At 43.2% G+C, this 23,636-nt stretch overlaps 1 protein-coding gene across 9 annotated transcripts in view; it reads right to left on the bottom strand.

The window, feature by feature from the left end:
* Window positions 1-23,636, bottom strand: part of RTEL1 (regulator of telomere elongation helicase 1) — a 77,364-nt gene that overhangs the window by 6,532 nt on the left and 47,196 nt on the right. For 5 of the 9 annotated variants that reach the window (XM_083507343.1, XM_083507348.1, XM_083507342.1 and 2 more), the window contains exons 24-33: window positions 22,540-22,655; window positions 19,690-19,813; window positions 15,039-15,189; window positions 12,151-12,299; window positions 10,400-10,495; window positions 8,683-8,893; window positions 7,526-7,663; window positions 3,872-3,985; window positions 2,819-3,064; window positions 1,629-1,826 (exon numbers count right to left, since the gene is read on the bottom strand). In XM_083507343.1, the coding sequence (XP_083363469.1) occupies window positions 1,629-1,826; window positions 2,819-3,064; window positions 3,872-3,985; window positions 7,526-7,663; window positions 8,683-8,893; window positions 10,400-10,495; window positions 12,151-12,299; window positions 15,039-15,189; window positions 19,690-19,813; window positions 22,540-22,655 (1,543 nt within the window). Of the gene's footprint in view, window positions 1-497; window positions 562-1,339; window positions 1,827-2,818; window positions 3,065-3,871; window positions 3,986-7,525; window positions 7,664-8,682; window positions 8,894-10,399; window positions 10,496-12,150; window positions 12,300-15,038; window positions 15,190-19,689; window positions 19,814-22,539; window positions 22,656-23,636 lie in introns of all 9 variants that reach the window. The other 4 variants (XR_014527156.1, XR_014527157.1, XM_083507346.1 and 1 more) reach the window with 2 other exon arrangements.

Genomic DNA, 23,636 nt, shown 5'->3' with positions numbered 1-23,636 from the left:
GTATAAGCAAAATAGAATGCCCACCATATGCTTCCAAGAAAAGGAAAAGGTTCCACCACAGAACCTGTTTCGTACCATGAGACAGGACTGATCTGGGGCTGTGAATTGCCTTTAGGTAGCTGTTGTAGCTGTTATCATATTGTAGTGTGAAAGAAGAGAGCGATAGGACTGGTCTGGGAAGATGAAAACATCTTTACAGAGGAGTCAAACTTACAAACTGCTCTGCCTCCTTCTGGTAGGTGGGGCAACACCAAAACATCTGTATTCTCGGGATGAGTAATCAGGAAACTACCGGTCTTGGGGGGGGGGGGGGACAATGGTTAAGAACACTTCGGCCTAGATGTGTCATTGAAAATAAGTTATCCATTATGGCAGTAACACACTGCACCATTAGTCAACAAAGATATGTAACACATCAGATGCAGTGTGAACTGCCAGCTTCAGACACTTTCAGCCTTCGTCAGCCTGCTCTGCCCGTTTTATAACAATATACTCACAATCTAAAAATCTGGGTGAGAGTTGTGGCTACAGCTAATCCTTAATTCATTCTTCCTTAGTTGTCTGAGTGAACACAAAAGAGGTATTGATGAACAATAATTTAATTTTATCTAAAAAAAATTAAAAATCCTTCCAGTAGCACCTTAGAGACCAACTACCGTATTTTTTGCGCTATAGGACGCACTTTTCCCATCCAAAAATGAAGGGGAAATGTGTGTGCGTCCTATGGGGCGAATGCAGGCTTTCACTGAAGCCTGGAGAGCGAAAGGGGTCGGTGCGCACCGACCCCTCTCGCTCTCCAGGCTTCAGGAAGCTATCCGCAAGCCTTGGGAGCCCGAGGGAGTTCTCGCCGGGCTCCCAAGGCTTGCGGACAGCAGCCTGCAGCCCAAAGCCTGGGGCGCGCTGAGCAGCGTGCCCCGGGCTTCGGGCAGCTCTCTGCAACCCTTGGGAACCCGGCGCGACTTCCCGCCGGGCTCCCTAGGCTTGCGGATAGCAGCCTGTTCTGGGGGCTGGGGTCAGGGGAAGCTCGGGCTTCCCCCACCCCAGCCCCACACCTGGGGGGGGGGGGGGGAATAAAAATTTTTTTCTTTATCCCCCCCCCCCCCCAAAAAAAACTAGGCGCGCCCTATGGGCCGGTGCGCCCTATGGGGCGAAAAATATGGTAAGTTTGTTATTGGTATGAGCTTTTGGGTGCATGCACACTGCTTCAGATACACAGTTTATCTGAAGAAGTGTGCATGAACCCGAAAGCTCATACCAATAACAAACTTAGTTGGTCTCTAGGGTGCTACTGGAAGAATTTTGTTTGTTTGTTTAGACTACGGCAGACCAACACGGCTACCTGTAACTTAATTTTATCTGGTGAGCAAACAAAGAGGCCACACTTCTGCCTCATTTTTGCTTGTTGTGCCAGGGTTGGGGGTGCCACATTTTTCCTATTAAACAGCAAATTTCACTGCAAAAAAAAAACCAGGCTGCTGTATCTTATCCTTAATCTTCCTCTGAATTCACTGAACAGGAGAAGGCTGCAACTTCTTTTTATTTCCCTTATCGGTGGATGGAAAGAAGAAAACCTGGAGCAGACTTCTTTGGGGAGGAGGGGAAACTGTACTGAAATAAGCAACTCAAACCTGGGATTGGGCTGGCAGCTTTATCCTGAGTTTTACTCTCTTCCACTGTGCAGTTTGAGTCCCTCAAGCCAAGGGAGCCCTCCTCCTGTGCTGGTAACAGAGTCTCCTCACTCTCCTCAGGGCAACTCATTCCAGTCAGCTCTTTACACATCTGTCTGAACTGTTTTTTGTGATGGGGGCGCACAAACATGGAGAACCCTGTGAACATAAACAAATAATGACATGCACACACAGTTGGAGCCAGCTCGTTATAAGCCAGGGAATTCCAGGGGAATGGGGAAAACACTTTACTTCAAAACGATCAAGACCAAGAACAACAAAAAAACCCTCTTGGCTGATCACTAAATCCAGCCTGTTCTGGTTTCCAGCTACTGCGGCGGAATCATTTTACTAGCCAGGAAGACTCTTTGAATGTCATATTCACACAAGAGCAGCAAAAATGTTTGCATTCTTGTCTGCCTCCCGAAAAACACATGCTGGGGAAATCCTCTTGGGAACCAGTTTGGAATATTGCATGATTGTCTTAGACCTACAGAGGTCAACTATGATAAGTCTGAAGCCTTGCAGTTTTCTGGTTAAATATGTCTAGTGCCAAGGATGACTGTACAAGATCCAGAGCTGGCCTGTTGAGTCAACTTGTCTGAGTGTAAAGGTGCTTCTAAAGTAATCTAGTGAGATGAAAAGACAGAGTGCCTCTTCCGCACGGTACTTAATCTTTTACCTCCTTGGAGGTTGATGAGCTTATTAGCGGAACTGTTGTCTATCCAAATCAATACCTGCATTTGTAAGAACTCGATTATTTAGTGTGGCAGCACCCACACTTCAGAACTCCCTGCTTGCTGATATCAAAGTAGGCGCCTTCGCTGTATATGAACTATTGCCCTTAACCTATGTATTTCCCAGCATGCTTCTGGTTGGAAAGGTGAATTTCAAAGCCTAGATGTGTTTCAATCCACAAACCTTTTCAAATGAAATAAATTCGGATAAAAATGCAAATTTCTCCCCCATCTGTATCTGATACTGATGTGCCATAAAGAAGTTCAGCCACGGGTGTCGCGCAGCTTGTCAGTGATGGCAACTGAACTCACTGCCCCACCACACTGAGGAACAGGCTTAGTGACATGTGGGTGGAAAGAGCAGAGTTCTGCGGGCAGCAAGACACTCTGAGAAACAATCAGGCAGATACTTGCTTTGTAGCAGATGGAAATGTTCTGGCTTCTCTGTGGTGAGGGCTGCAACCACAGACACCATGGCATCGTAGTCATCAGTCTTCTTGTATGCTGACAGGGCTGAAAAGAAACTGCTGAAGCTGCTTTGGTCCAGAGCCACCTTGAGGTCACTCAGGTAGGCTGATCGGATTATTTGGTTACGGCTCTCCTTTAGGGAGCTGGGCATTTTTTTGGAGGGCTCAGCAGTCACACAGGCACTGTTTCCTCCTGTTAAAAAGCACAAGGCAAGTCACATAAGGACAGGATCCTAAATGTAGCCGTCTGACATGGATGAAGCAAAGTTAAGAATGTTCCTTGTTAGGGTTTTTGGGGTTTCCCCCCTTTTTGGAGGAGGTGGGATCCTGTTTTGCTAGCACAGCAATTTATTTGCATACTTCCCAACATCTCTTAATACACACTGATGTAAGCCATAGGAAAAGTTTCCTCCTTAGTGATGGATGTGCAATGCTGAAAAATGGTAACAAGAAAGAAATTTAACATGTACAGGGTACGCAAATCATGTGTGAGTCAAAACTAACTCAATGAGTCAAAAGTGACTCACAGATTTATTTAATCTTAACCCTGATATTGGGGTTAGAGAGCCTCTGGTTCTCCAGAAGTTGTGGGAATCAAATTCTCATCCAACCTGCCAACATGGCCAGTGGTCAGGGATGCTGGGAGTTGCTGAACTACAATATCTGGAGGACCACAAGTTCCCCATCCCTGTTTTATTTGCTGCCTTTCACAACAAACCCCAAACATCTCATGATTGCGTTAGAAACCATTAAAATACAACTAAGTAAAAAAAAAAATCATTACAATTATAAAATTAAAAACATAGGGTTGTTCGATGCGGGGGGGGGGGAGAGTTTGTGTGCAATCTCGAGATCTTAATATCAGCCCAATGAACGTGTGAAGGTTTGACTCAAGGGACCACTTTTCTTTCTTTACTTTCATTGACATACAGGAAGTAAAATCAACTTTTATTGCTCCTGCCATTAACATACTTTATGCATTTCTTTACAGGAAGCATACCTGCACCGTCCGACCCAAAAGTTAGGTGGGAACCTCCTTTATTCAAATGCTGCTCAGTGTTCAGCTGCCCAGTTGAACCATCTGAAAAGGTAGTTTTCTCATCACATTTCTTCTCTAATATCAAAGAGAACGAGATACAAAAATTGCTTGAATGAAGGTGGGAAGTCTTGAGAGTACTTTAAGAACAAAAGAAAGGAAGTCCAACGAAGTCATTGCAATGTAACCTTATTCTTAATCCTAAAATGACAGGAAAATCCCTTTCCCAAACAATAGGAAGAATGAACAGAATAACAACTTCTTCCTAAGGGAGGCCAATTCTGACCATTTTTATTTAAAATATACCACATAGTTGTATGCCATATATACCGTATCTCATTAAAACAATACCAAAGTGGTGTACAATAAGAAGTACAATTGGTGCCTATCTGAAGGGTAGTTTTCCAGTGGCAAGGCAAGGCTATCGGACTGGGTTGAGAGAGCTGTATATGTTTGGCCTGGAAAAGAGAAGACTTGATAGCCATCTTCAATTGTTCTTGCTTGCTCCCAAGGGTAGGACCTGAACCCATGGCTTCAATTTCAATGAAACATCAGGAAGAACTTTCTGATGACAGATAGGTAGCCGTGTTGGTCTGCCATGCACACTTCTGAACAGTGTATCTGAACAGTGTATCTGAAGAAGTGTGCATGCACACGAAAGCTCATACCAAGAACTAACTTAGTTGGTCTTTAAGGTGCTACTGGAAGGAATTTTTTTATTTTAACTTTCTGATGGTAAGAGATGTTCAACAGTGGAATGGATTCCCTTGGAAGGTGGTGGACTCTCCTTCATTGGATGATTTTAGGCGAAGTTGGGTGGTCATCTGTCATGGATGCTTTAGTTGAGATTCCTGCATTGCTAGATGACCTTTGAGGTACTTTTCAGCACCGCAAGGCTGCTGAGGTAGCAGTGCTCCAAAATGGCACTTGGTCATGGTTGCAGTAAGCCTCCTCAATTAGGTCTGAGCAAGACATACTCATTTAGAGAACAAAAAACAGAACTAGTATGCTGAAATGGTCTGGCAGAGCCAATATAATATCAGTATAATATTGAGTATGCAACAGATTTTTTGTGGGAGTATTTCCTATCAGTGCAAAGGAGAGGTCTTGAGGTCTATGAAAGACTGGATTCACCACAGAAAAGCTAGATTAGGGAATGAAACACAAGAGCATCTTAGTCACTGACATATCATATATTAGTCACTGATTTATGGAATTTTGGACACATCCAAAATACCGTAAATCATGAAGTTGGAAGAGACCCTGAGGATCATGTAATCCAACCCCCTGCAAGGCAGGAATGTGCAGCTGACCCTGACGGGGATCGAACCTGCAACCTTGGTGTTATCAGCACCAGGCTCTAGTCTAACCAAGTATGTTATCCACCCAGCAGAGGATAGTTCTGGGTGGAGAATGATATTCTAGGAGGGAAATTCAATGGAACTTTGGTCTAATGAGCCAAATGGAGCTTTAGTAAGAGACTGGAAAGTTCAGTTCAGGGTCCAGGTAGGAAACCAGTGGGGCCATGGGTTTATATAATATTTTAATTACTTTTAGGGAAACATTTGAAGTCAAATTGACACGGGGTGATTTTCTTCCTCTTGCAAGCTGGAGCAACTCCCTTAAAAGGCCAGGTTACAACATCTGGGGATTTTTAGTTTTGAAAATAAGGCAAGCAAAGGAGGATATAATCAAGATTTTTAAAGTTATGCATGGCGCAGAGAAAGTGGAGAGAGATGATTTCCGTGTTTGCTGCTCTAGAAACCTGTCCTTTGTTAAGGAAGAAACTCTCACAGAGTTAAGAAACCCATGATGCAATGCAAGGTCCTACCAGGTTAGGAATAACTGAATACAGCCCCTAAATGGAATATGCAGGGTGCACCCCAGAGTTATTACTAAAAAGGCTTTTATTCTTGGCTAGGACTTATAGGAAGGAGCTAAACTACTGGCTACGCTGGCTAGGAGTTGGAAATCCAACAAGATCTAGAGGATCACAGGTTACCTGTCCCTGATTGACAGCTTCCACAAAATGGTTAGGACTCAAGGAGGACGGTGCTGCCAGGTTGTTCCTATGTTATATCCACTAACCATGCAGGCATAAGCTTCTTCTAGCAACGGCACGGGCACTGAGGGTTTTTAGCACTTCTTCCAAAGAAGCTGCCATAGCTTGTTGGCAGTTTAATATGTTTCCCTCGATGATAGTGAAAGGAAGATATTTAGCCCTCCCAGAATCAGAGCGTCTCTGCAAATGTAGTAAACAGGAGCCTGATACTTTGGAGCATATTTTCTTTTCTTGTGATTTTCGCATTTATGCCAGAAGACAATTATTCGAGGCCTTACAACTCAATACGCTGAATTCTATGATACCAACGGTTCAGGACCTGCTTTTGGACAGGAATGATCAAATTACTTTAATAGCGGCTGAATTTTTGGGTGCTGTCCATGTAGAAAGACTGGGCCATTATAAAGAGATTTAGTGGTTCTCTTAATTGATTGGTGATGCGGTAGTGTTGTATTGTATTATTTATGCAAATCGATTTCCTTTGGAGTTAAAGATCTGACTGGGACAAACCTTGTTATGCTGAGCTCGTATTTTGCACAATTTGTACACGGCGTCTGTTTGATAATGTGTGGTCTGCTATGCCTAATAAAGGATTTTTGAATTTGAAGTAGCTTGTTGGCAGGGCACATGCTTTGCTTGCAAAAGGTTCCGGGTTCAATTCCTGAAACCCCAGAGAGCTGCTGGCAGTCAGTGCAGGGAACACTGAGCTAGGTGAATTAGGCGTAAGGCAGCTTCCTGCAATCCTAAGTGAACAGCATTCCAATTTCAGAAAAAGACTGGAAAGAGAAGCTGCTGAATTGCAACTCATTACCAAACTTAAAACCATGGAGAGACCTGGTCTGAACAAAGACATTGGATTCTTATCTCATTATACATGACTAAGCCATTTCTCACCTTCTCACCCCTTGCCTTTTCCTGTAAGACCTATTGCAGTCGTTAAGAGTCGTCAACAGGCTCATCTCAGCTATCTGCCAATCTCCCATTCCCACCACCCTTCTGAGTAATACCCCTCCCCACCTTCTCACTATATAGAAGGATCTGGCAACTTCTGCTTCAGTGTATCTGAAGAAGTGTGCATGCACACGAAAGCTCATACCAAGAACTAACTTAGTTGGTCTTTAAGGTGCTACTGGAAGGAATTTTTTTATTTTGACTATGGCAGACCAACACGGCTACCTATCTGTAACTGGAGCATTCCAACTGGCAACTCCGGTATGTATGGCTATGAGAGTGAACTTATGAAGACCTGGCTCTGGGTCATTAAATAAGAACAGACTTGCCCCTTCAGCTGTTAGGCTACTCTAGCAGCAATGGAGGTAACGGCCAAGGCTGCTCAGAGGCTGTGGCTTAGAAGTTACTCCTCGACCCCAGCTCTTTCCTTCAGTCACTAGGATCTTTAAGGACTTAATGATCAGATGGGCAGCAACTTGGGATGACAGAGCAATGATGCAAGCATTCTAAAGACAAGAATCCCTCCCTGATCCTGACTGAGAACACACAGAGAGGCAGGAACTCTCAGAGGGCTGCCAGCTCCTCAAAAGTAAGGCTGTTCTCACCTTGGTTCTTGGCCAGCCGCAACCTCTCCTCCAGCTTCAGGCTGTGCTCAGGTTTGTAGCCACAGCCCACTCCCGTCAGGGAGCAGCAAGCTTCGTCAAACTGCTTTTTGTGCTGCGGCCGGACAAACTGGTAAAATTCTTGCATAGAAAAGAAGGAAGGGTAAGTTCATAGAATCAAACACTGAAAAGGTGCTTTGTTCAGGAAGGCATCAATACGTTCCTAGAAATTTGTCACCCCCACCTGCCTGTTCCAAAGTATTTTCGGGGAACAACAGTAGCACATTGACAAAAGGCGGCTTGAGATTAATGTTCCATAGCTCATGTTACAGTCTATTCAAGTTCTGACAAGTGATGGGAAACTGCCGCTAATACCAAATTTCTTTCAAAACCATCTTCAAAAGGAAAGCCCTGCTGGATTAGAGCCAAGGGTCGCTCTGTCTTGTTCTGCATTTCATTTCCAGCTGTGGCCAGACAGATGCTTCTGGGAAGCCCATAAAGGCAAGAGCTCCCTCATTCTTCCTCCTCTCCCTGCTTTGGTATCTGGAGGCATGCTGCATCTAAGCTTCCATCTAGTTATCACAACTATTAGCTTTTGAAAGACCACCCTCCTCCAACCATGAATTTGTCCAATCGCCTTTTAAAAGCATCTAAGCCAGTGGCCACCACCACATCTTCTAATAGCACATGGACAAAAGGGTTAGGCCATTGGCCTGATTATTTTATTTTTATTGATATTATTCCAAGGTGTCTATCCCGCGTTGTCCCAATACCTCCATTTCCCCACTTCTGATGTCTCCTTGTGTTTGCTTTAGATCACAAAACTTATTGGGACTATTTCCCCCTCCCCTATATAACCAAGCAAAAAGAATGTGCATCTGCATCCTAAAAGAGTCAGAGTTAAGGGAGGAAACTGCTTGTTTTTCCAGTATCACAGATACACAATCGCAAATCCAAATGGATTTCTTCAGCGAGACGATCAAAACAGCCAACATTACCTGTTTGCACAGCAGAAGGAATAACAATAAAAGGATAAAGTGCAACCAGCACACAGGTTATGTCTCGTGCACTGCACTTTGCAGAAGACCTTTCATTAACCATAATAATTTGTGCATGAAAACCAGCAGGTGCCCAGAAGAGATGTCCAGGGGCCACAATACCTCGCAATAGGACATGTTTTTTCTGGTCTTCCACGAAAAGTGAGCTCATCTGGCACAACATAGTACTGAAGTCATTTGTGGTTTTGTACTGCTGCAGAGCCCTTGAGAACGTGTTAAAATTCAGCTGGCTCAAAGTCTGCTTCACGGTTGCAATGAAAGCTGCAGCCCTCGCAGTTTTAGTCTCTGAGAGGTCTTGGGCTTTGCCAGCCTGCTGAAATTGAAAAAAAGAGAGAGAGATTTAAGTAAGCACGATCCGCAAGCAAGCTCTTTTTTGCACACACTTCTCCGGACCCAATTTCTTCCTTGTAACAAATGATTAGGGAAGAAGAGTTCTCCCTTCTCCGAAGCAACGAAGGGGAGATGGAATTGTTTTATTTTATTTAACTAAGTGTATATACCATTTAATTGATAGAAAACCTCTAAGCAGTTTTCTTCTTTGTTCTACACAGGGAAATCTAAAATAGTAATTAAAAATACCTGCAGTATAAAAACATCAGCAAATTCATTAAAAATATCAACAAAGGGAGGATTAAAAAACAAGGTCATGTATAGTTTTTAAATTACAAACAAGAGCGACACTGACAAACTGGAACGTGTCCAGAGGAGGGCAACCAAAATGGTCAAAGGCCTGGAAACGATGCCTTATGAGGAACGGCTAAGGGAGCTGGGCATGTTTAGCCTGGAGAAGAGGAGGTTAAGGGGTGATATGATAGCCATGTTCAAGTATATAAAAGGATGTCACATAGAGGAGGGAGAAAGGTTGTTTTCTGCTGCTCCAGAGAAGCGGACACGGAGCAATGGATCCAAACTACAAGAAAGAAGATTCCACCTAAACATTAGGAAGAACTTCCTGACAGTAAGAGCTGTTCGACAGTGGAATTTGCTGCCAAGGAGTGTGGTGGAGTCTCCTTCTTTGGAGGTCTTTAAGCAGAGGCTTGACAACCATATGTCAGGAGTGCTCTGATGGGGTTTCCTGCTTGGCAGGGGGTTGGACTCGATGGCCCTTGTGGTCTCTTCCAACTCTATGATTCTATGATTCTATGACAATTTAAAAACAATGGTACATTGCATGTTATAATTAAATGCCTGGGAAGGTTTGTGGAAACAAAAGGTTTTAGGAGATGAGCTTCAGGAAATAAACCAGGGGTGAGAAACTAGAAGCCTGGGTACCAAATGTGGCCCATGACCCTCCGTGGGTCCCACTGGTCCCACATGCCATGCCCTCCTTGAGTGCCTTCGCCCACCTGCCTGCCTGGAATGACTCGTTTGCCTGGAAGGAAGATGGAGAGGGGTGTGTGTGTGTATATATATATATATAGAGAGAGAGAGAGAGAGAGAGAAACTTCTGACTTCTGCATGGCTGGAATGGAACCTACCATGCAAAGGTAACAGCTCCATGCACCACTGTGCCTGGTTTAGCACTGGGCCCCACCTAACACTGGCATGAGGCCCCTGAAAGGCTGCCGAAGAATGTGGCTTTTGGGATGGAAATAGTTTCCCACTACTAACCGAAACCTTTATGCCAAAGGTTTCCCCAAGTGACTCATCTACATTTTGGCTTTTAGAGATCACCATTTTCAAGAGGCCACCTGTGCTTTTTGAACAATGAAGCATTTGAGGACTGAGCAGTAACACCTGCATTTGGCTTCAAGGGGGTCTCTCATCTTTCTCCTATTATCTGATTTCTCGTAAAGCTCGCTGACTCCTTGAAACATACCGGATTGCTGACTATCTTGATTTTCTTCCTGCCTCCTTTCTGCTCATCCATGAGCTTCTTCTCATATCGAAGGGAAAGAGTTGACAAACGTTTTGCCTGTAAATGTTAACAGTGTTAATGCAATCTCCTCCCTCTCTTTCAGAAGAATTCCGCACTGAAGGCTGGGCTTGCCCTCCCAGCAATGCTCAAGAACACAAAAACAATCTTTGCTCTGACTAGGTATGCCGCGCATGAAAGGATGTTCACATTTCTGGGAAGACACCCACTTAATGGAGAACAAAGGGAAGTCATTGTCCTGGAGATGTGGCGGAAAAGCAAGCCAACGTTTAGAAATGTGGGGTTTCCTGACTGGAAAGTAATGCTAGCACTTCAAAGCTATGGTCAATCTCTTCTGCATCTCCTCGTAACCTCACATTCAAGGTGGGTCAGGAGGTGGGTGGGAGTTCAACAGAGACAGAAATAAAAAATAGGCTGCTAACATTTGAAAAAAATCAGGTCAACTCAGAGCCAATACTATCAAGTAGTGTGATTTAATAATAAGACCAAATATGAACTGCAATAAAATGTAACTGAAAAACAACAGCAACAACAAACAAATAAACAAACAGTTAATTAAAATACAGCTTAAAATGCAGTCTCATTTTAGTAGTAGCCCATAAATCAAGACCATTAAAGGGACGAAACATCAGATATTCACTTGAGCCAGCTAACCATGCTGGTCCTACAGGGGCCAGCAAAAAAGCCAAGAAAAAAATTATATACCAAATCCCATATAAGGGGTCAGAGTGAGTCTAAGCCGAAGGCCAGGCGGAATAGCTCCATCTTGGCGGCCATGCGGAAAGATGTTAAATTCAGCAGGGCCCTAGTGTCTTGTGACAGAGCGTTCCACCACGTCAGGGCCAGTGCTGAAAAGGCCGTGGCCCTAGTTGAGACCAATCTAACCTCCTTGAGGCTCGGGACCTCCAAAGTGTTGTTATTCATGGACCTTAAGGTCCTCCGCGGGGCATACCAGGAGAGGCAGTCCCATAGGTACAAGGGTCCTAAGTAACTAAGGGATAAGTGAATGTGTGGTGAGGAAGATTCAGATTGCAACCATAATACTGGATGTGTTTTGGGGGTTTTTTACACCCTGCTCACCCCACTCCTTGAGTGGGAAAACACCCTTTTAGAGAAAACACATGGATATGCTTAAGTTCTCCCCAGTGGGTCAAATCACACAGGCAATTTCTATCTGGAAAACAGCGAACGGGGAAAGGATTAACTCCTGCCCTTCCTCCAGCACTATGCTATGAATTATCTCCCCGCCTGCTTTTTTTACCTTTACAAATTAAAGGGACAGGAGAGCCAATAAATGGACCTCAAGTGCCTTGTATAGAAGAGCTGGCTTTGACCTGAGAATCTAAGAATCTGAGAAAACTGAATAGACACACCTCATTCCAACAATATAGTGCTGTTATATGACTCTGTCTATGACAGTAAAACAAAACAGATACTGTTTGTCAAGAGATAATAAACAAGAAATATGCAGGCTCTGAAGAAAACTGAGAAGCCCTGGCTCATGGGAATCTTAGGCACACACCTGTACACCCAGGTGTACTCGTAGTGTTCACTGTAGCATGTAAAAAGTGGTGCTTGAGTGACACCTCTGTAGCCCGAGATCTCTGCCTAACAGAAGCACACTAGTCTATTACCTGTTTGGGGAGAGGGTGGGGAGAAATCAGGGACTAGAAATTCAAACTGTGCTCTCATACCTGTTCCTCTCCTGGCAAGCTGTCTTCCTCACCTGCCTCTCCGCGGTTCTTTTCATTGCACTCCAGTGCAGCCAAGAGGCTACCAGGTTGTCTTTGCGAGGTGGACGGCCTTTGGTCATACTCTACACACAGGTTGGCCACTCCATTATCTGAGACAAGATACACAGCCTGTAAGTAACTAGATTCTGAATGTCCCAACTCATTTTTCTCTGCTCAGGGTTAGATCAGTTTGAGACAGGAGGAGAAGTAAAAAGAAGAGTATATCCAGTTTAGATGTTCAGAATAAAATGAGAAGAATCCTAAAATTTATACCAATTTCTGTCTCTGGAAGGTAAGCATCCTCCACTTTAAAAGCATGACCAGCAGGAAGTCTATTTTCAAATTCAGCTGGGGCCAAAATGTTCTGAGCATGTGAGCAACAAGCAAACAATAAAAAGATCTTACAAAAAATTCTAATACAGCTGCAGACTAGGAAGTATCCCCACTTAAAAAGCTTGTTGAAAGAGGAAGGTTTTCAGTAGACACTGAAAACAACAACAGAGAGGGTGCCTAATATTCATCCAACAACCTTTTAGAATGTGGATTTTTTGGGAGGGGGAGTTATTGGGTTACTGCTTTTGGTTTGATTTTATAAGTTGTGGTCTTCTTGTGAACCTCCCTGAGACCTTCGGGTATAGGGCGGTGTATACCGTATTTTTCACCCTATAGGACGCACTTTTTCCCCTCCAAAAATGAAGGGGAAATGTGTGTGCGTCCTATGGGGCGAATGCAGGCTTTCGCTGAAGCCTGGTGCGCACCGACCCCTCTCGCTCTCCAGGCTTCAGGAGAGCCCCAGCGCCAGCCCCACAAGGTCGGGGGACAGAGGGAGGCAGAACGCCGCCATCCCGCTGTCTCCCGAAGTGGTTTGGAGGCTGACGGCAGGGAGACCCCGCCGCCAGCCCCGCAAGCTCCGGGGACAATGGAGAGGCGCAGTGTGTCTCCCCGCTGTCCCCGGACCTGATCTGAAGGCGGGCGGCGGGGAGAAGAGCGCTTCTCCCCGCTGCCGGCCCCACAAGCGCCTGGGGGAAAAATAAATTTCCCCCCCTTTATTTCCCCCCCAAAAAACTTGATGCGTCCTATGGGCCGGTGCGTCCTATGGGGCGAAAAATACGTTAAGTTGAAATAATAATAGGGAGGGAATTCCAAAGTGCAGGTGCCATAACACTAATGAGCAGATTCCCAAATTGTGCAGAAGGGATTTCCTGATAAGGAAACCTGATAAGATGGTAATTCAGGAAGTCCTCACTTTCAGAGTGCAGTGATCAACTGGGCAGATAAGGGGTATTTAAAAGTGTTTATCATCATCATCATCATTATTTTTAATGTGCATTTATTTGTGCACCACCCTGGGATACTTCAGGATGAAGGGCAGTCTGAAAGTTAAACAAACAATAAAGCAGAAGTTTGAAGGACTTGGCAGCAAGATTCAGTCCACTAAAGTGTCAGAAAGATGCCCTCTCCATCCATGGACAAGGAAACGAAACAAAAATCTGGGACTAAAAGCAAAGCATGTATATATTAAGTTTTAGGGAAAGTTTTGTTATTATGGTAAAGATTATGTTCCTGCAGAAGTTTTCAAAAGAAACAGCTGAATAATATATGACTGCATGGAGGACTTTTGAGCATTGTTAAATATGGTAAATCTAGAGGCTCTCCCCATTCAAATCATTCTGGTGCATTTGGTATATTTGACTAAATGCTGACGCTGGTCTTAAATACATGGAAACCACCTTTTGTGAGAACACAAGTGATTAGCATTTTTAATGGGTTCATACTGACTTCCTTTAAGGAAACCACAGCTGCGGGGGAAGTAATAATTAAGCTGGAACTGATCTCAAATGCTAATAAAGTACAGAAGTATGTAAATCCATTTGTGTTACTTGGATATTAACACTTTGTGATATTAATTTATTATGTTTTATTTTGGTATGGTCTGTTCCTATATGTTTGGCTCTAGATACCTCATTTACTTCTGATTTGTTTTAAATTACATTGTTTTAATTTGGCATAGGACTACCTGAAGGAAAATCTGTGCCCATATTATACCTGACTCGGTCCTGATATTGGCTTCAAAGGCCCTTCTTTCTAGCCTATCACTAAATAGCATCAGTTTATCACATACAAGGGATAGGGTCTTTTCAGTGGTGGCCCTACTTTTGTGGAATTCCCTCCGCTAGTAGTTATTTATGGGCCCTTCATTGGTGACATTAAAGAAGGTTCCTTAATTAATTTTCTAATTCCACTTTGCTTTTCAATGATGCCTTTATCTGGCTTCATGTTTTAGTTGTTGCTACTTTAATTTTTGATGCACTGATTTTGTTTTCTGTGTTTTATTGTCTGTCATACTATTATTAATTGCTGTGGTTGCTGTAAGCTGCCTTGTGAGGGTTTTAGTCTAAAAGGTGAGATATAAATATTGTCTTTAGAGGCAGCCCAACGAAAGTGTGTTGCTGTAATCTACCCAAGATGCAACCAAGGCATGTGTGATTCAGGCCACGTCTGTTTTCTCTAAACACTGCTGCTGAACAAAATGAAGATGGGAAGAGGTACTCCTAGCCACTGATGTCACCTGCAGTTCCATAAATAATACCAAGTCCTGGAAAATACCCATACATGCTACAAGCTTCTATCTACATGAGAAGTCTTATCTAACAGCAGCAATTCGCAAGCCTTGGCTTGTTTGCCCTCCCCCATGCCAGAACTGCCTTCAGACAAATATTCGGTGTTTCAACTTTCCCTAGCTCGTTTGGCTGACATTTTATGACCTCAGCACACCTTGCCTTTTTAAGATTCTGAGGTGAGATTATTCCAGTGCCTATTTTGCACAACAGGAAAAGGCAACCGCTTACCAATCCTCTTCCTTTTCAAACTAGGAACATGGTTGTCCGTGTTGCTGGCTTTGGTCACTGAAAGGAGCTTCTCACATGAAGCCGAAGTTGTAGGGCTGCCTTCTTCTCCAGTGGTGGTGCAAGAGGGGTCTCGAAGTGGGGGAGGAGGCACCTGCACAGAAATTGGAAGCATTACGCAAGAAAAAATGTGAAACGCTCAACTTCCAACATCTTAAGAACCTGCCTAAATATTATGACTTGAACTCTACAGCCTCTACGTCACTTTAAAACTGGAGTCACCAACCTTTTTAGGCCTTTGCATTTTTGAGCAAGTGCTGTAGGCACCACCCACTTTGTTCCCTTCTCCCCTCCCTCCTTCATCCGCAGGAGACAGAAAGTGCACACAAAAAACCTTTGCTTTTTCCAAGGGATCTGGTAAAAATCATACCCAGTGGAATTAATCTGAGCCATAGAGCTGAAAGAGGAAGTGAGAAAGACCATCACTCTTCCAACTTCCTTCTCCAGCTCTATGTACTTTTCAAGGGAGAAAAAGGCAAGAGCCCTCACCCCTCATGACCAGGGGAACAATGAGTGGGGTGAGTGGCGCTCAGAGGCTTTGTGGGCACCAGGGAGAACCATCTCTAGAGCACCATCCCACCCATGGGCACTGTGCTCACAAGCCCTGCTTAAAGCCTTCTTTTAAATTAAACTATGGTTTAATATGAATGAGCAACACTTCTTACTTCATCACTTCGCCAAGGAGTAAACAAATGAGAGGTTGGCTTGCCATTATGTGTCTGCCTCTTTACAAACCATGGAGGTAAGCCAAGGCTGTTGGGTAACCATCATGGGTCTGTGAGCAAACGAAGAAACCATGAGCACAGGTTTGCATGTAACAAACCAGCCTCTGATTTGTTTCTTCCCAATATGCTGAAGAGAGGAGTCTGGTAGAAACACTGTGGGACTTTAGAGCAGTGTACAATAATAGCAAATTGCTCGTTCATGTTAAACCATACTTTAATTTAAACATGGTAAAAATAGTGAAGGTTAAGACACAACAGCATAATATGGAGAAGTGTGTTGAGAAATGACATGGTTAATATATTAGATTTAGGTGGGAAATGGGCTATACATCTGTGGGACTATGATAATGCCTAGAAGGGATACCAGTAATGAGGTGGCACGGGTTGATTGTACGACTCTGTCAAGACACATGGTATAGATGAGCCTCTGGCATGACACAAGTCATATGTGGCCCATCCAAGATGAGATGAGGCCCATCTAATTATACTGGTAAGAAAGTCTAAGGTTAGTCTAGGAGACGGACACCCTTAGCAAAGAACCACGTCTCATCTGACTATAGCGTGAAATTATGTAAAACAGGACAGTTAATATAATTAACAATCTGACAGTTCTGATCCTGAAAAGGTTACTCCAAGATCTACCCATTACATCATTCTCTTGCCAACAGTAATCAAATGAATGCTGAAAGCCAAGGGCAGGGCAAGATGGTGACAGCCATCTCAGAATCTGGTTGGAGGAGAATAAGAAGCTGCCTTCTATCAGCTCAGACCATCTACAGTCGCTTAGTACCCCTCACTTTAGCTGGAGCTAAAAACTGCTGTCTGAACAGATTTACAGAACAATGTGCTTCATGCCTGAGACAAGTGTTATAGCTAATGAATCCCAGTTGCACCCCAGAGAATTAGGATGAAACTAGTCATAATGATGGCAAATGTGTTTGTTTAGCCAGGTGCCTGCTGGGCTGTTCATCTCTAAAGTGGGTGGGTGGGTGGGTGTTGTTTCCATCAAAAGGAGAAGCATAGGAGGGGAGTTGGAACTCCCCTTGCTTCCCCCCCACCCCCAATAATGGACGTGAGCCAGATTGGGATAAAGTACAAGCAGTGAAGAAGGGGGTTGTTTTAGATCCATCACAATCTGGGTTCAGGCCTGGCCATGGGTCTGAGATATCCTTGGTTGCACTGATGGATGACTTTTGCAGAGAGCGAGACAGGGAGAGTGCACCCTTGCTCCTGCTTCTCGAGTGCTATGCAGCCTTTGATTCCATTGACCATGGCATCCTCCTGGAATGGTTCTGTAGAATGGGAACTGAGGTCACTGTGTTACAGTGGTTCTGGTCCTAGCTATGGGCCTGAGTCCAAAAAGTAGAACTGGGAGAGTGCTTTTGGGCCTCCTGGCAGTCATGCTATGAGCTGCTGCAGGGCACTCCTCACTCCCCAATGCTATTTCATATGAAGCCACTGGGAACGGTCATTAGAACTTTGGGGAGAAGGTGCCACCAGCATGTTAATGACATCCAGGTCTCCTCATGCTATTTGGATCAGGGAAGGCCGTGAGGGCTCTGGACCAGTGCCAAGACAAAGCAGTAGGATTGAAAAGAGAGAAAAAGCTGATCCTAGCAAGAAGGCGGAACTGTGGTGCAAGTTGTAGTTCAAAGCTTTCAGAAGGTGTGAGATTGATGAAGGCTGTTTTATCTGATGTAAAATACATACACATCCCCAATTTATATGAGAAAAGGAGAGGTGCCTGAATAGAAAAGGTGTGCATGCCATTGTGTCTAGCTTGGCCCTAAGCAGCCAGATTAGGGCTGCTGATAGGAAGTGCTGCTGGTGCTGAACGTCCTTGTGCTGTAATGGTTCTAGGCTAGGACTGGCAAAACCCAATTTCAAATCACTGCTCAGTCATGGAATTCACTGACACTCTCTCTCCGCCTAACCTATCTCACAGGGCCGTTGTGAAGAAATTGTTTCTCAGGGTGGGGTGAAGAAGATAACCACAAATGTCAACTTGAGTTTTTTTCAGGAAAAGGTGAGGATATAAATGAAATAAATAAAACATTCTGTTTTGGTGAAATGAGAAGCCAGATGGCTAGAATTAATATGCCATGGTAGGCATGAACACCACAGAACAGTTAAAACCTTTTTTTGAGGGGGTATGTCTTTTGGAGTGCACTAAAATCAAAGTGTATGATCCATTTGATAACAGAGCTGCTATGCCAGAATAACTAAAGGAAAGAAACAACAACTAGTGACTAAAGAAAATAACTAATAAAGAGAAAACTACATGGTGTATCCTATAGCTGTACTTGCTAATTAATAGGTCTCCCCCCCCCCCCCACCGCACCCGATCAAAACAGCTGAGCAGCAAAAAGATGCTGTTGGAAACTCCCTCTGTGCTGTATTTTCATCTGTAAAATAGAAATAATTGTGATCTCTCTCACATGGTGAGAAAACAGTGAGAGATTAGGATCTTAAGCCACTTTACATATGTAAAATTCAAGAAGCAAGAGATTTCTGCAGATGCATGCAATATTTATTCAGTCCAAGGTTCACACTATATTTGGAACTGTACGATTTTGTACATCTGGAGAAAAAAAAGCTGCAGCATAAAGCTTCCTTTGTAAAAAGTTTGGCCAACATTGGGAAGCCTTTTGCTACTTTGTACATTAGGGTGTTACACCTCTTCCCACTGTTCTAAATGAACAGCATGCTGCTAAGCCAAAGTGTATCAGATCCCAGATGAACTATGGCCAAGTCAACGAAATGTATAAAGAAGATTTAAAGGAGAAAGGATTTGATGATAAAAAATCAAAATCAGAAATAGAAATATTAAACAATGAATGTAAAATAATGTCTAAAATGTATAAAATACTGTTGGAATGGCACCTGAAAGACGAGGAAGTGAAATTGGTGATGATACACTGGGCAAAAGATTTTGGATGTAACATACAGCTTAAAGAATGGGAGAGGTTGTTGAAAGAAAGAATAAAATTTACAGCTTGTAATGCTTTGAAAGAGAGTGTGATGAAAATGATGTATAGATGGTATATTACACCCGTGAAATTAACTAAAATGTATAAGACAAATAATAAATGTTGTAAATAAAAAGAAGGAACATTTTATCATATGTGGTGGGAATGTTAAGAAAGTAAAAAACATCTGGGAAATGATATATTATGAGATGAAAAAGATGTTGAAATATACATTCTTAAAAAAACCAGAAGCATTTTTACTTGGTATTATAAGTGATGATATTAATAGACAAGATGTTAAATTGTTCTTATATGCAACAACACCAGCAAGAGTATTGTTAGCCCAGAAATGGAAGCAAGGAGAAATTCTGACGAAAAAAGAATGGCAGACAAAATTAATGGACTACGCAGAATTAGACAAAATGACAGGAAGGATTCGAAACCTGCGGGGCCAGAGATTTACAGAAGATTGGAAGAAATATACAAACTATTTGAAGAGCAACTGTAGTCAACAAATTACGCTAGTAGGACTACAAGAAGTTTTGTAAGGAGAAATATATGAAATATTGCAAAGTAGAGAAAGAATAGAGATAGTAGTTAGGAGATTTAAAGCTAATAGTGAAAGTAAGAAATGTATATTAAGTGAACAGATTGGAAAATTTTCAGATGTGATTGATGGAAGTAAAAAAAAACTGTATAAGATGTAAAAGTATGTTTAATTATTGTTGAAAATGATGTTATATGTGTGTGTGTGTATATATAGCCCAAAGTGTATCAGATCCCAGAGCAGTCTGTGAACAATTGGCTGGGCAGCCTTATGTCTCTGGAATGCTAGTCATAAGGTAACTCTCAGACATTTTGCAGACTAATAGCTTTCGCCTGCAGTTGCTTGAAACTTACAGTTTCCTGGGCAAAACGGAAGAACTGAGACACATCTCTGACGGCATGCCCAAATTTTTCATAAATCTTGATGTAAGGACGGACCCAGGAAGGCAACTGGGCTATTGCATCCGTATTCATGAACCTGTTGGAAAGTGGGAAAGAACACTAGTAAGCTCTGTCAAAAACAGTTTCGGGACATGCCTAGAAATGTTTGTAACCCTTTCCCACCAAAACAACCCAGAAGAAAGATGGAATTGGATGCCTAAGTGCTCTGCGACATCTGATAACCATTGGTAAAAGAAAACACCTTTGGATATAGCACCCCATAATAATTTTATCCCCATCACAAAAATAACAGAAGAGGATAAACATTATCCTTACATTTACACTTGTCTCATTCTTCCATACAGCAAAAGGTTAAATGGTAAGTTGCAAAACACTGTGGGATTGCAAGTGCTGGATAAGGGAGTCAACTGAAGTGCTGGCTAGAAATCACACATGAATTAGCGAAGAGCTCCAAAACCCCTTTTGCGGGGTTGCCACCTTTGGGAGACAAAGTAGTCATCACCAGGCTCCCCTCCACAATGTCTGGATCAGGCCAGCCTCCTTTGCAATTCCTACGAAGAGTCTAATTGATTGACTGAACTATACAGCTTATGAGATCTGCTTTTTAATTCGCCACTGCTGTTACGAATAGATTGGTTTCATAAACCATTCCTTTCCTAGGAAGAGAGCACCAGTTGCAGATAATAGCTCATCTGGAATCGTTCAGTTTCCAGTTCCAGGTTCCATTTAGAAAAATAGTGCGTTCCCAGAGGATTGCTTAGAACCACCCTGCAGACATGGGAGTGGCCTGAAACAGATTCAACTCTCCCACAGCAGAGAATACTACAACCTGACTTTTAAGGGGTTTAGTGTTGAAAGCCTTCCCTAGGCCCTCAAGCAGAAACTCCAGGCTTGTGGGCATCCCCTCTAAACGTGGGAGGTGTTCCTTAGACACCATATAGGAACAGATATTAATATGCAGCATGAGTAAGTAAGTCTTGAATAAACCATTCTCCATCTATTTGCATCCCATGCCGATAACCTAATACCCCATTTTAGATGGTGTACTACAGAGATAAATTTGTTTGTCTCTTTATGATAGGAGTGCAATTATAAGGACCACATACTCCAGTTTAGTGTCTTTCTTCACATTTGATGTCACTGCAGTGGGACAAAACCCACATTTTGCACATATGGTGGCAAGCGGTGAAACAGAATCCCCCAGTTCTCAGTCAGAGCATTCCTGTTTTCGAAGAAAGCCGCAAAAAGATGATGCAATTTCTCCCGAAAGAATACATTTAACTTGGATTATTATTCTAAGACTACTGGATGTGGATTTAGAAACCCAGTCTAGCAACACATGAGAAATATTTTGGTTAGATCATATTTCTTTCTTTATTTTGGTTTTGAACCAAGGGATACATGGGTAAACAGTTTTCCTTTCCACTGGCCAGAATAACAACTCAGAGCTTTCTCTGAATAGCTGCTCCCATTAATTTGCCTAGTTCTAGTCACAGGCGCAGCTGTATCCTGCAGGCTTGTGGTTGCACATTATTATTTTTAAATATCACTTAAGAAAGTAAGAGGCCACTGAATCAGGCCTACAACTCATCCAGTCCAGCATCCTGTTCTCTGAGTGGCCAACCAGATGCTCTGAGGCAAGTCCAAAAGCAGGACCAGAGCATAAGACCATTTCCCCCTCCTGCAGTATTCAGGAGCACACTGCCTCTGACTGTGGAGGCAGACAATAGCCATTGTGGCTGGTAGCCCCAGCTAGCCTTTACCTCCACAGGTTTGTCTTTCAAAGCCATCCATGTTGGTGGCCATCACTGCCTCCTGTTGGAACCAATTCCATAGCTGAACTATGCACTGCATGAAGAAGTACTTTCATTGTCTCTCCTGAATCGTCCAACATTCAGCCAAGTTCTAGTAACATGAAAGGAGGAAAACATTTTTCTATCCACTTTTTGCATGCAGTGCATAATTTTGCACACTTCTACAGTATCATGTCACCTCTGACTTGCCTTTTCTCGAAAATAAAGAAAAGGCTTCTGCCATGTTTGTTAGTCTTTGAGGTGCCTCAAGACTATTTTTTGCTGTAACAATTTTTTAAGTATATATTTTTATTCTGCTGTTTTGTTTTATTAAAGTATTTTAAACATCTATCTTTTAAATATAAAACTTATTAATTTTTTTAAAAAATATGAACACAAAAATCCACACAAAACCTAGAATAAACAAAAACATTAACAAAAGAACTGAACACACTCAACCCTTCACCAAGAACAGACACTTTAGAAACAAATAAATCTGAACAGCACAGCCATCCTGCATTCTTCCATCCAAGCTCAGATTGAAAATGGGAACCAAGCATGCTCAGAAGAAGTCACAAGGGTGGTCACAAGGGTGGCCCATTACATTGGAATTACACGGTAACAAGGCAAGCAAGGAAACCAGAGAGGTGCACCAATTGAGCCAATTTGCTGCCCATTCACTTGATTTCGAGAGTTCTTTTGGAGCTCATCACAATCTTTTTGTTCTAACTACCCCGAGCAATTTAGTATCACCAGAAAACATGGCCACCTAATCACTCTCCCCTAGCTCTAGCTTGTTTATGAACTAATTTAAAAACACAGATCCCAATATGAAGCTTTGGGCGATTCCACTTTCTACGTTCCTCCATTTGGAAAACTGTCCATTTTCTCCTACTTTCTGAAGGCTTGTTCCACGGTAGCAAAGCAAGGAGATGGCACAGATGGTACAGAATTCAAGTAGACAGAGATGAGGACACGAGAACTCTACCCAAGCAAGAAGGAAGGTCACCTGTGGTCACAGAGGAAGATGGCGCCGTAATCCTGTCGATGCCGGATGACTCTACCAATGGCCTGGTTCACTGCACGAGATGCCTGTTGTTTGTACCAGTTGTTCCCGGATAAATACTAAATGTCAAAGAAAATGTATCAAACACCAGACCAAAATTAGTACTATCCTTTAAGGAGATGCCCTGAAAACACATCTGCAAAGAATGCCCTTCTGCCTGTCCCCTGGTTCTCCCCTTCCCCACTGTTTCTGTAGCTTAGGACCACCTCTTTTCTGAAAGAGGAACTGGACACCCCACTGGCCCAGCCAGCTGGCCCCTACCTGCCATGAAGATTTATCTGGATTAATAACACTGTGCATTGTGCTTCAGACGTTTGCAACATTCCTTTTAGATATGCATTAATACAAGGTTAACTCTGCCACTTGCAAACTGTCTACAAATTCTTAAGAAACAGCAGCCAATGGAGAATTCTCTCATAAATAACCAAGCCAGTTTTAGAAGCCTTCAGCAAATATTTCTGTGGCCCAAGGAATTGGGACTGAATTCCAGAGAAAAGTTGCAATGAGAACAGAGACAAACAGGGTCAGACCAAGAATCTTTGCTGTCTGAAGCAACGGACTTGATGCCCCACTCACTTTCCATTCCAGCTGGACTGTTAGTTTGTCTTTACAGTGGTGCCCCGCAAGACGAATGCCTCGCAAGACGGAAAACTCGCTAGACGAAAGAGTTTTCCGTTTTGGAGGTGCTTCGCAAAACGAATTTCCTATGGGCTTGCTTTGCAAGACGACAATGCCTTGCGAGTTCCTGCGGGGTTTTTTTCCTTCCCCCCCCTTTTTCTAAGCCGCTAAGCCGCTTATCAGCTGATCGGATAAGCCGATAAGCCGCTAAAAGCCGCTAATAGCGCTAATCTGTCAATGGCCTTGCTTCGCAAGATGAAAAAACCGCTAAAAGAAGAGAATCACAGAACGGATTCTTTTCGTCTTGCGAGGCACCACTGTATTTCAGCACTGGTGATGGATCAGACCCAAGCTAGGTTAAGGGGTACAGCAGGGCATGCCATGTAGCACACACAGTTCAGCTCCCCCACACCTCATCACAG

Source organism: Podarcis liolepis (genome assembly GCF_965112155.1).
Source record: "Podarcis liolepis genome assembly, chromosome: 6".
Taxonomy (NCBI): Eukaryota; Metazoa; Chordata; class Lepidosauria; order Squamata; family Lacertidae; genus Podarcis; species Podarcis liolepis.
The sequence above is the reverse complement of the archived record's forward strand: the minus strand, read 5'-3'. Positions and strand labels throughout refer to the sequence as shown.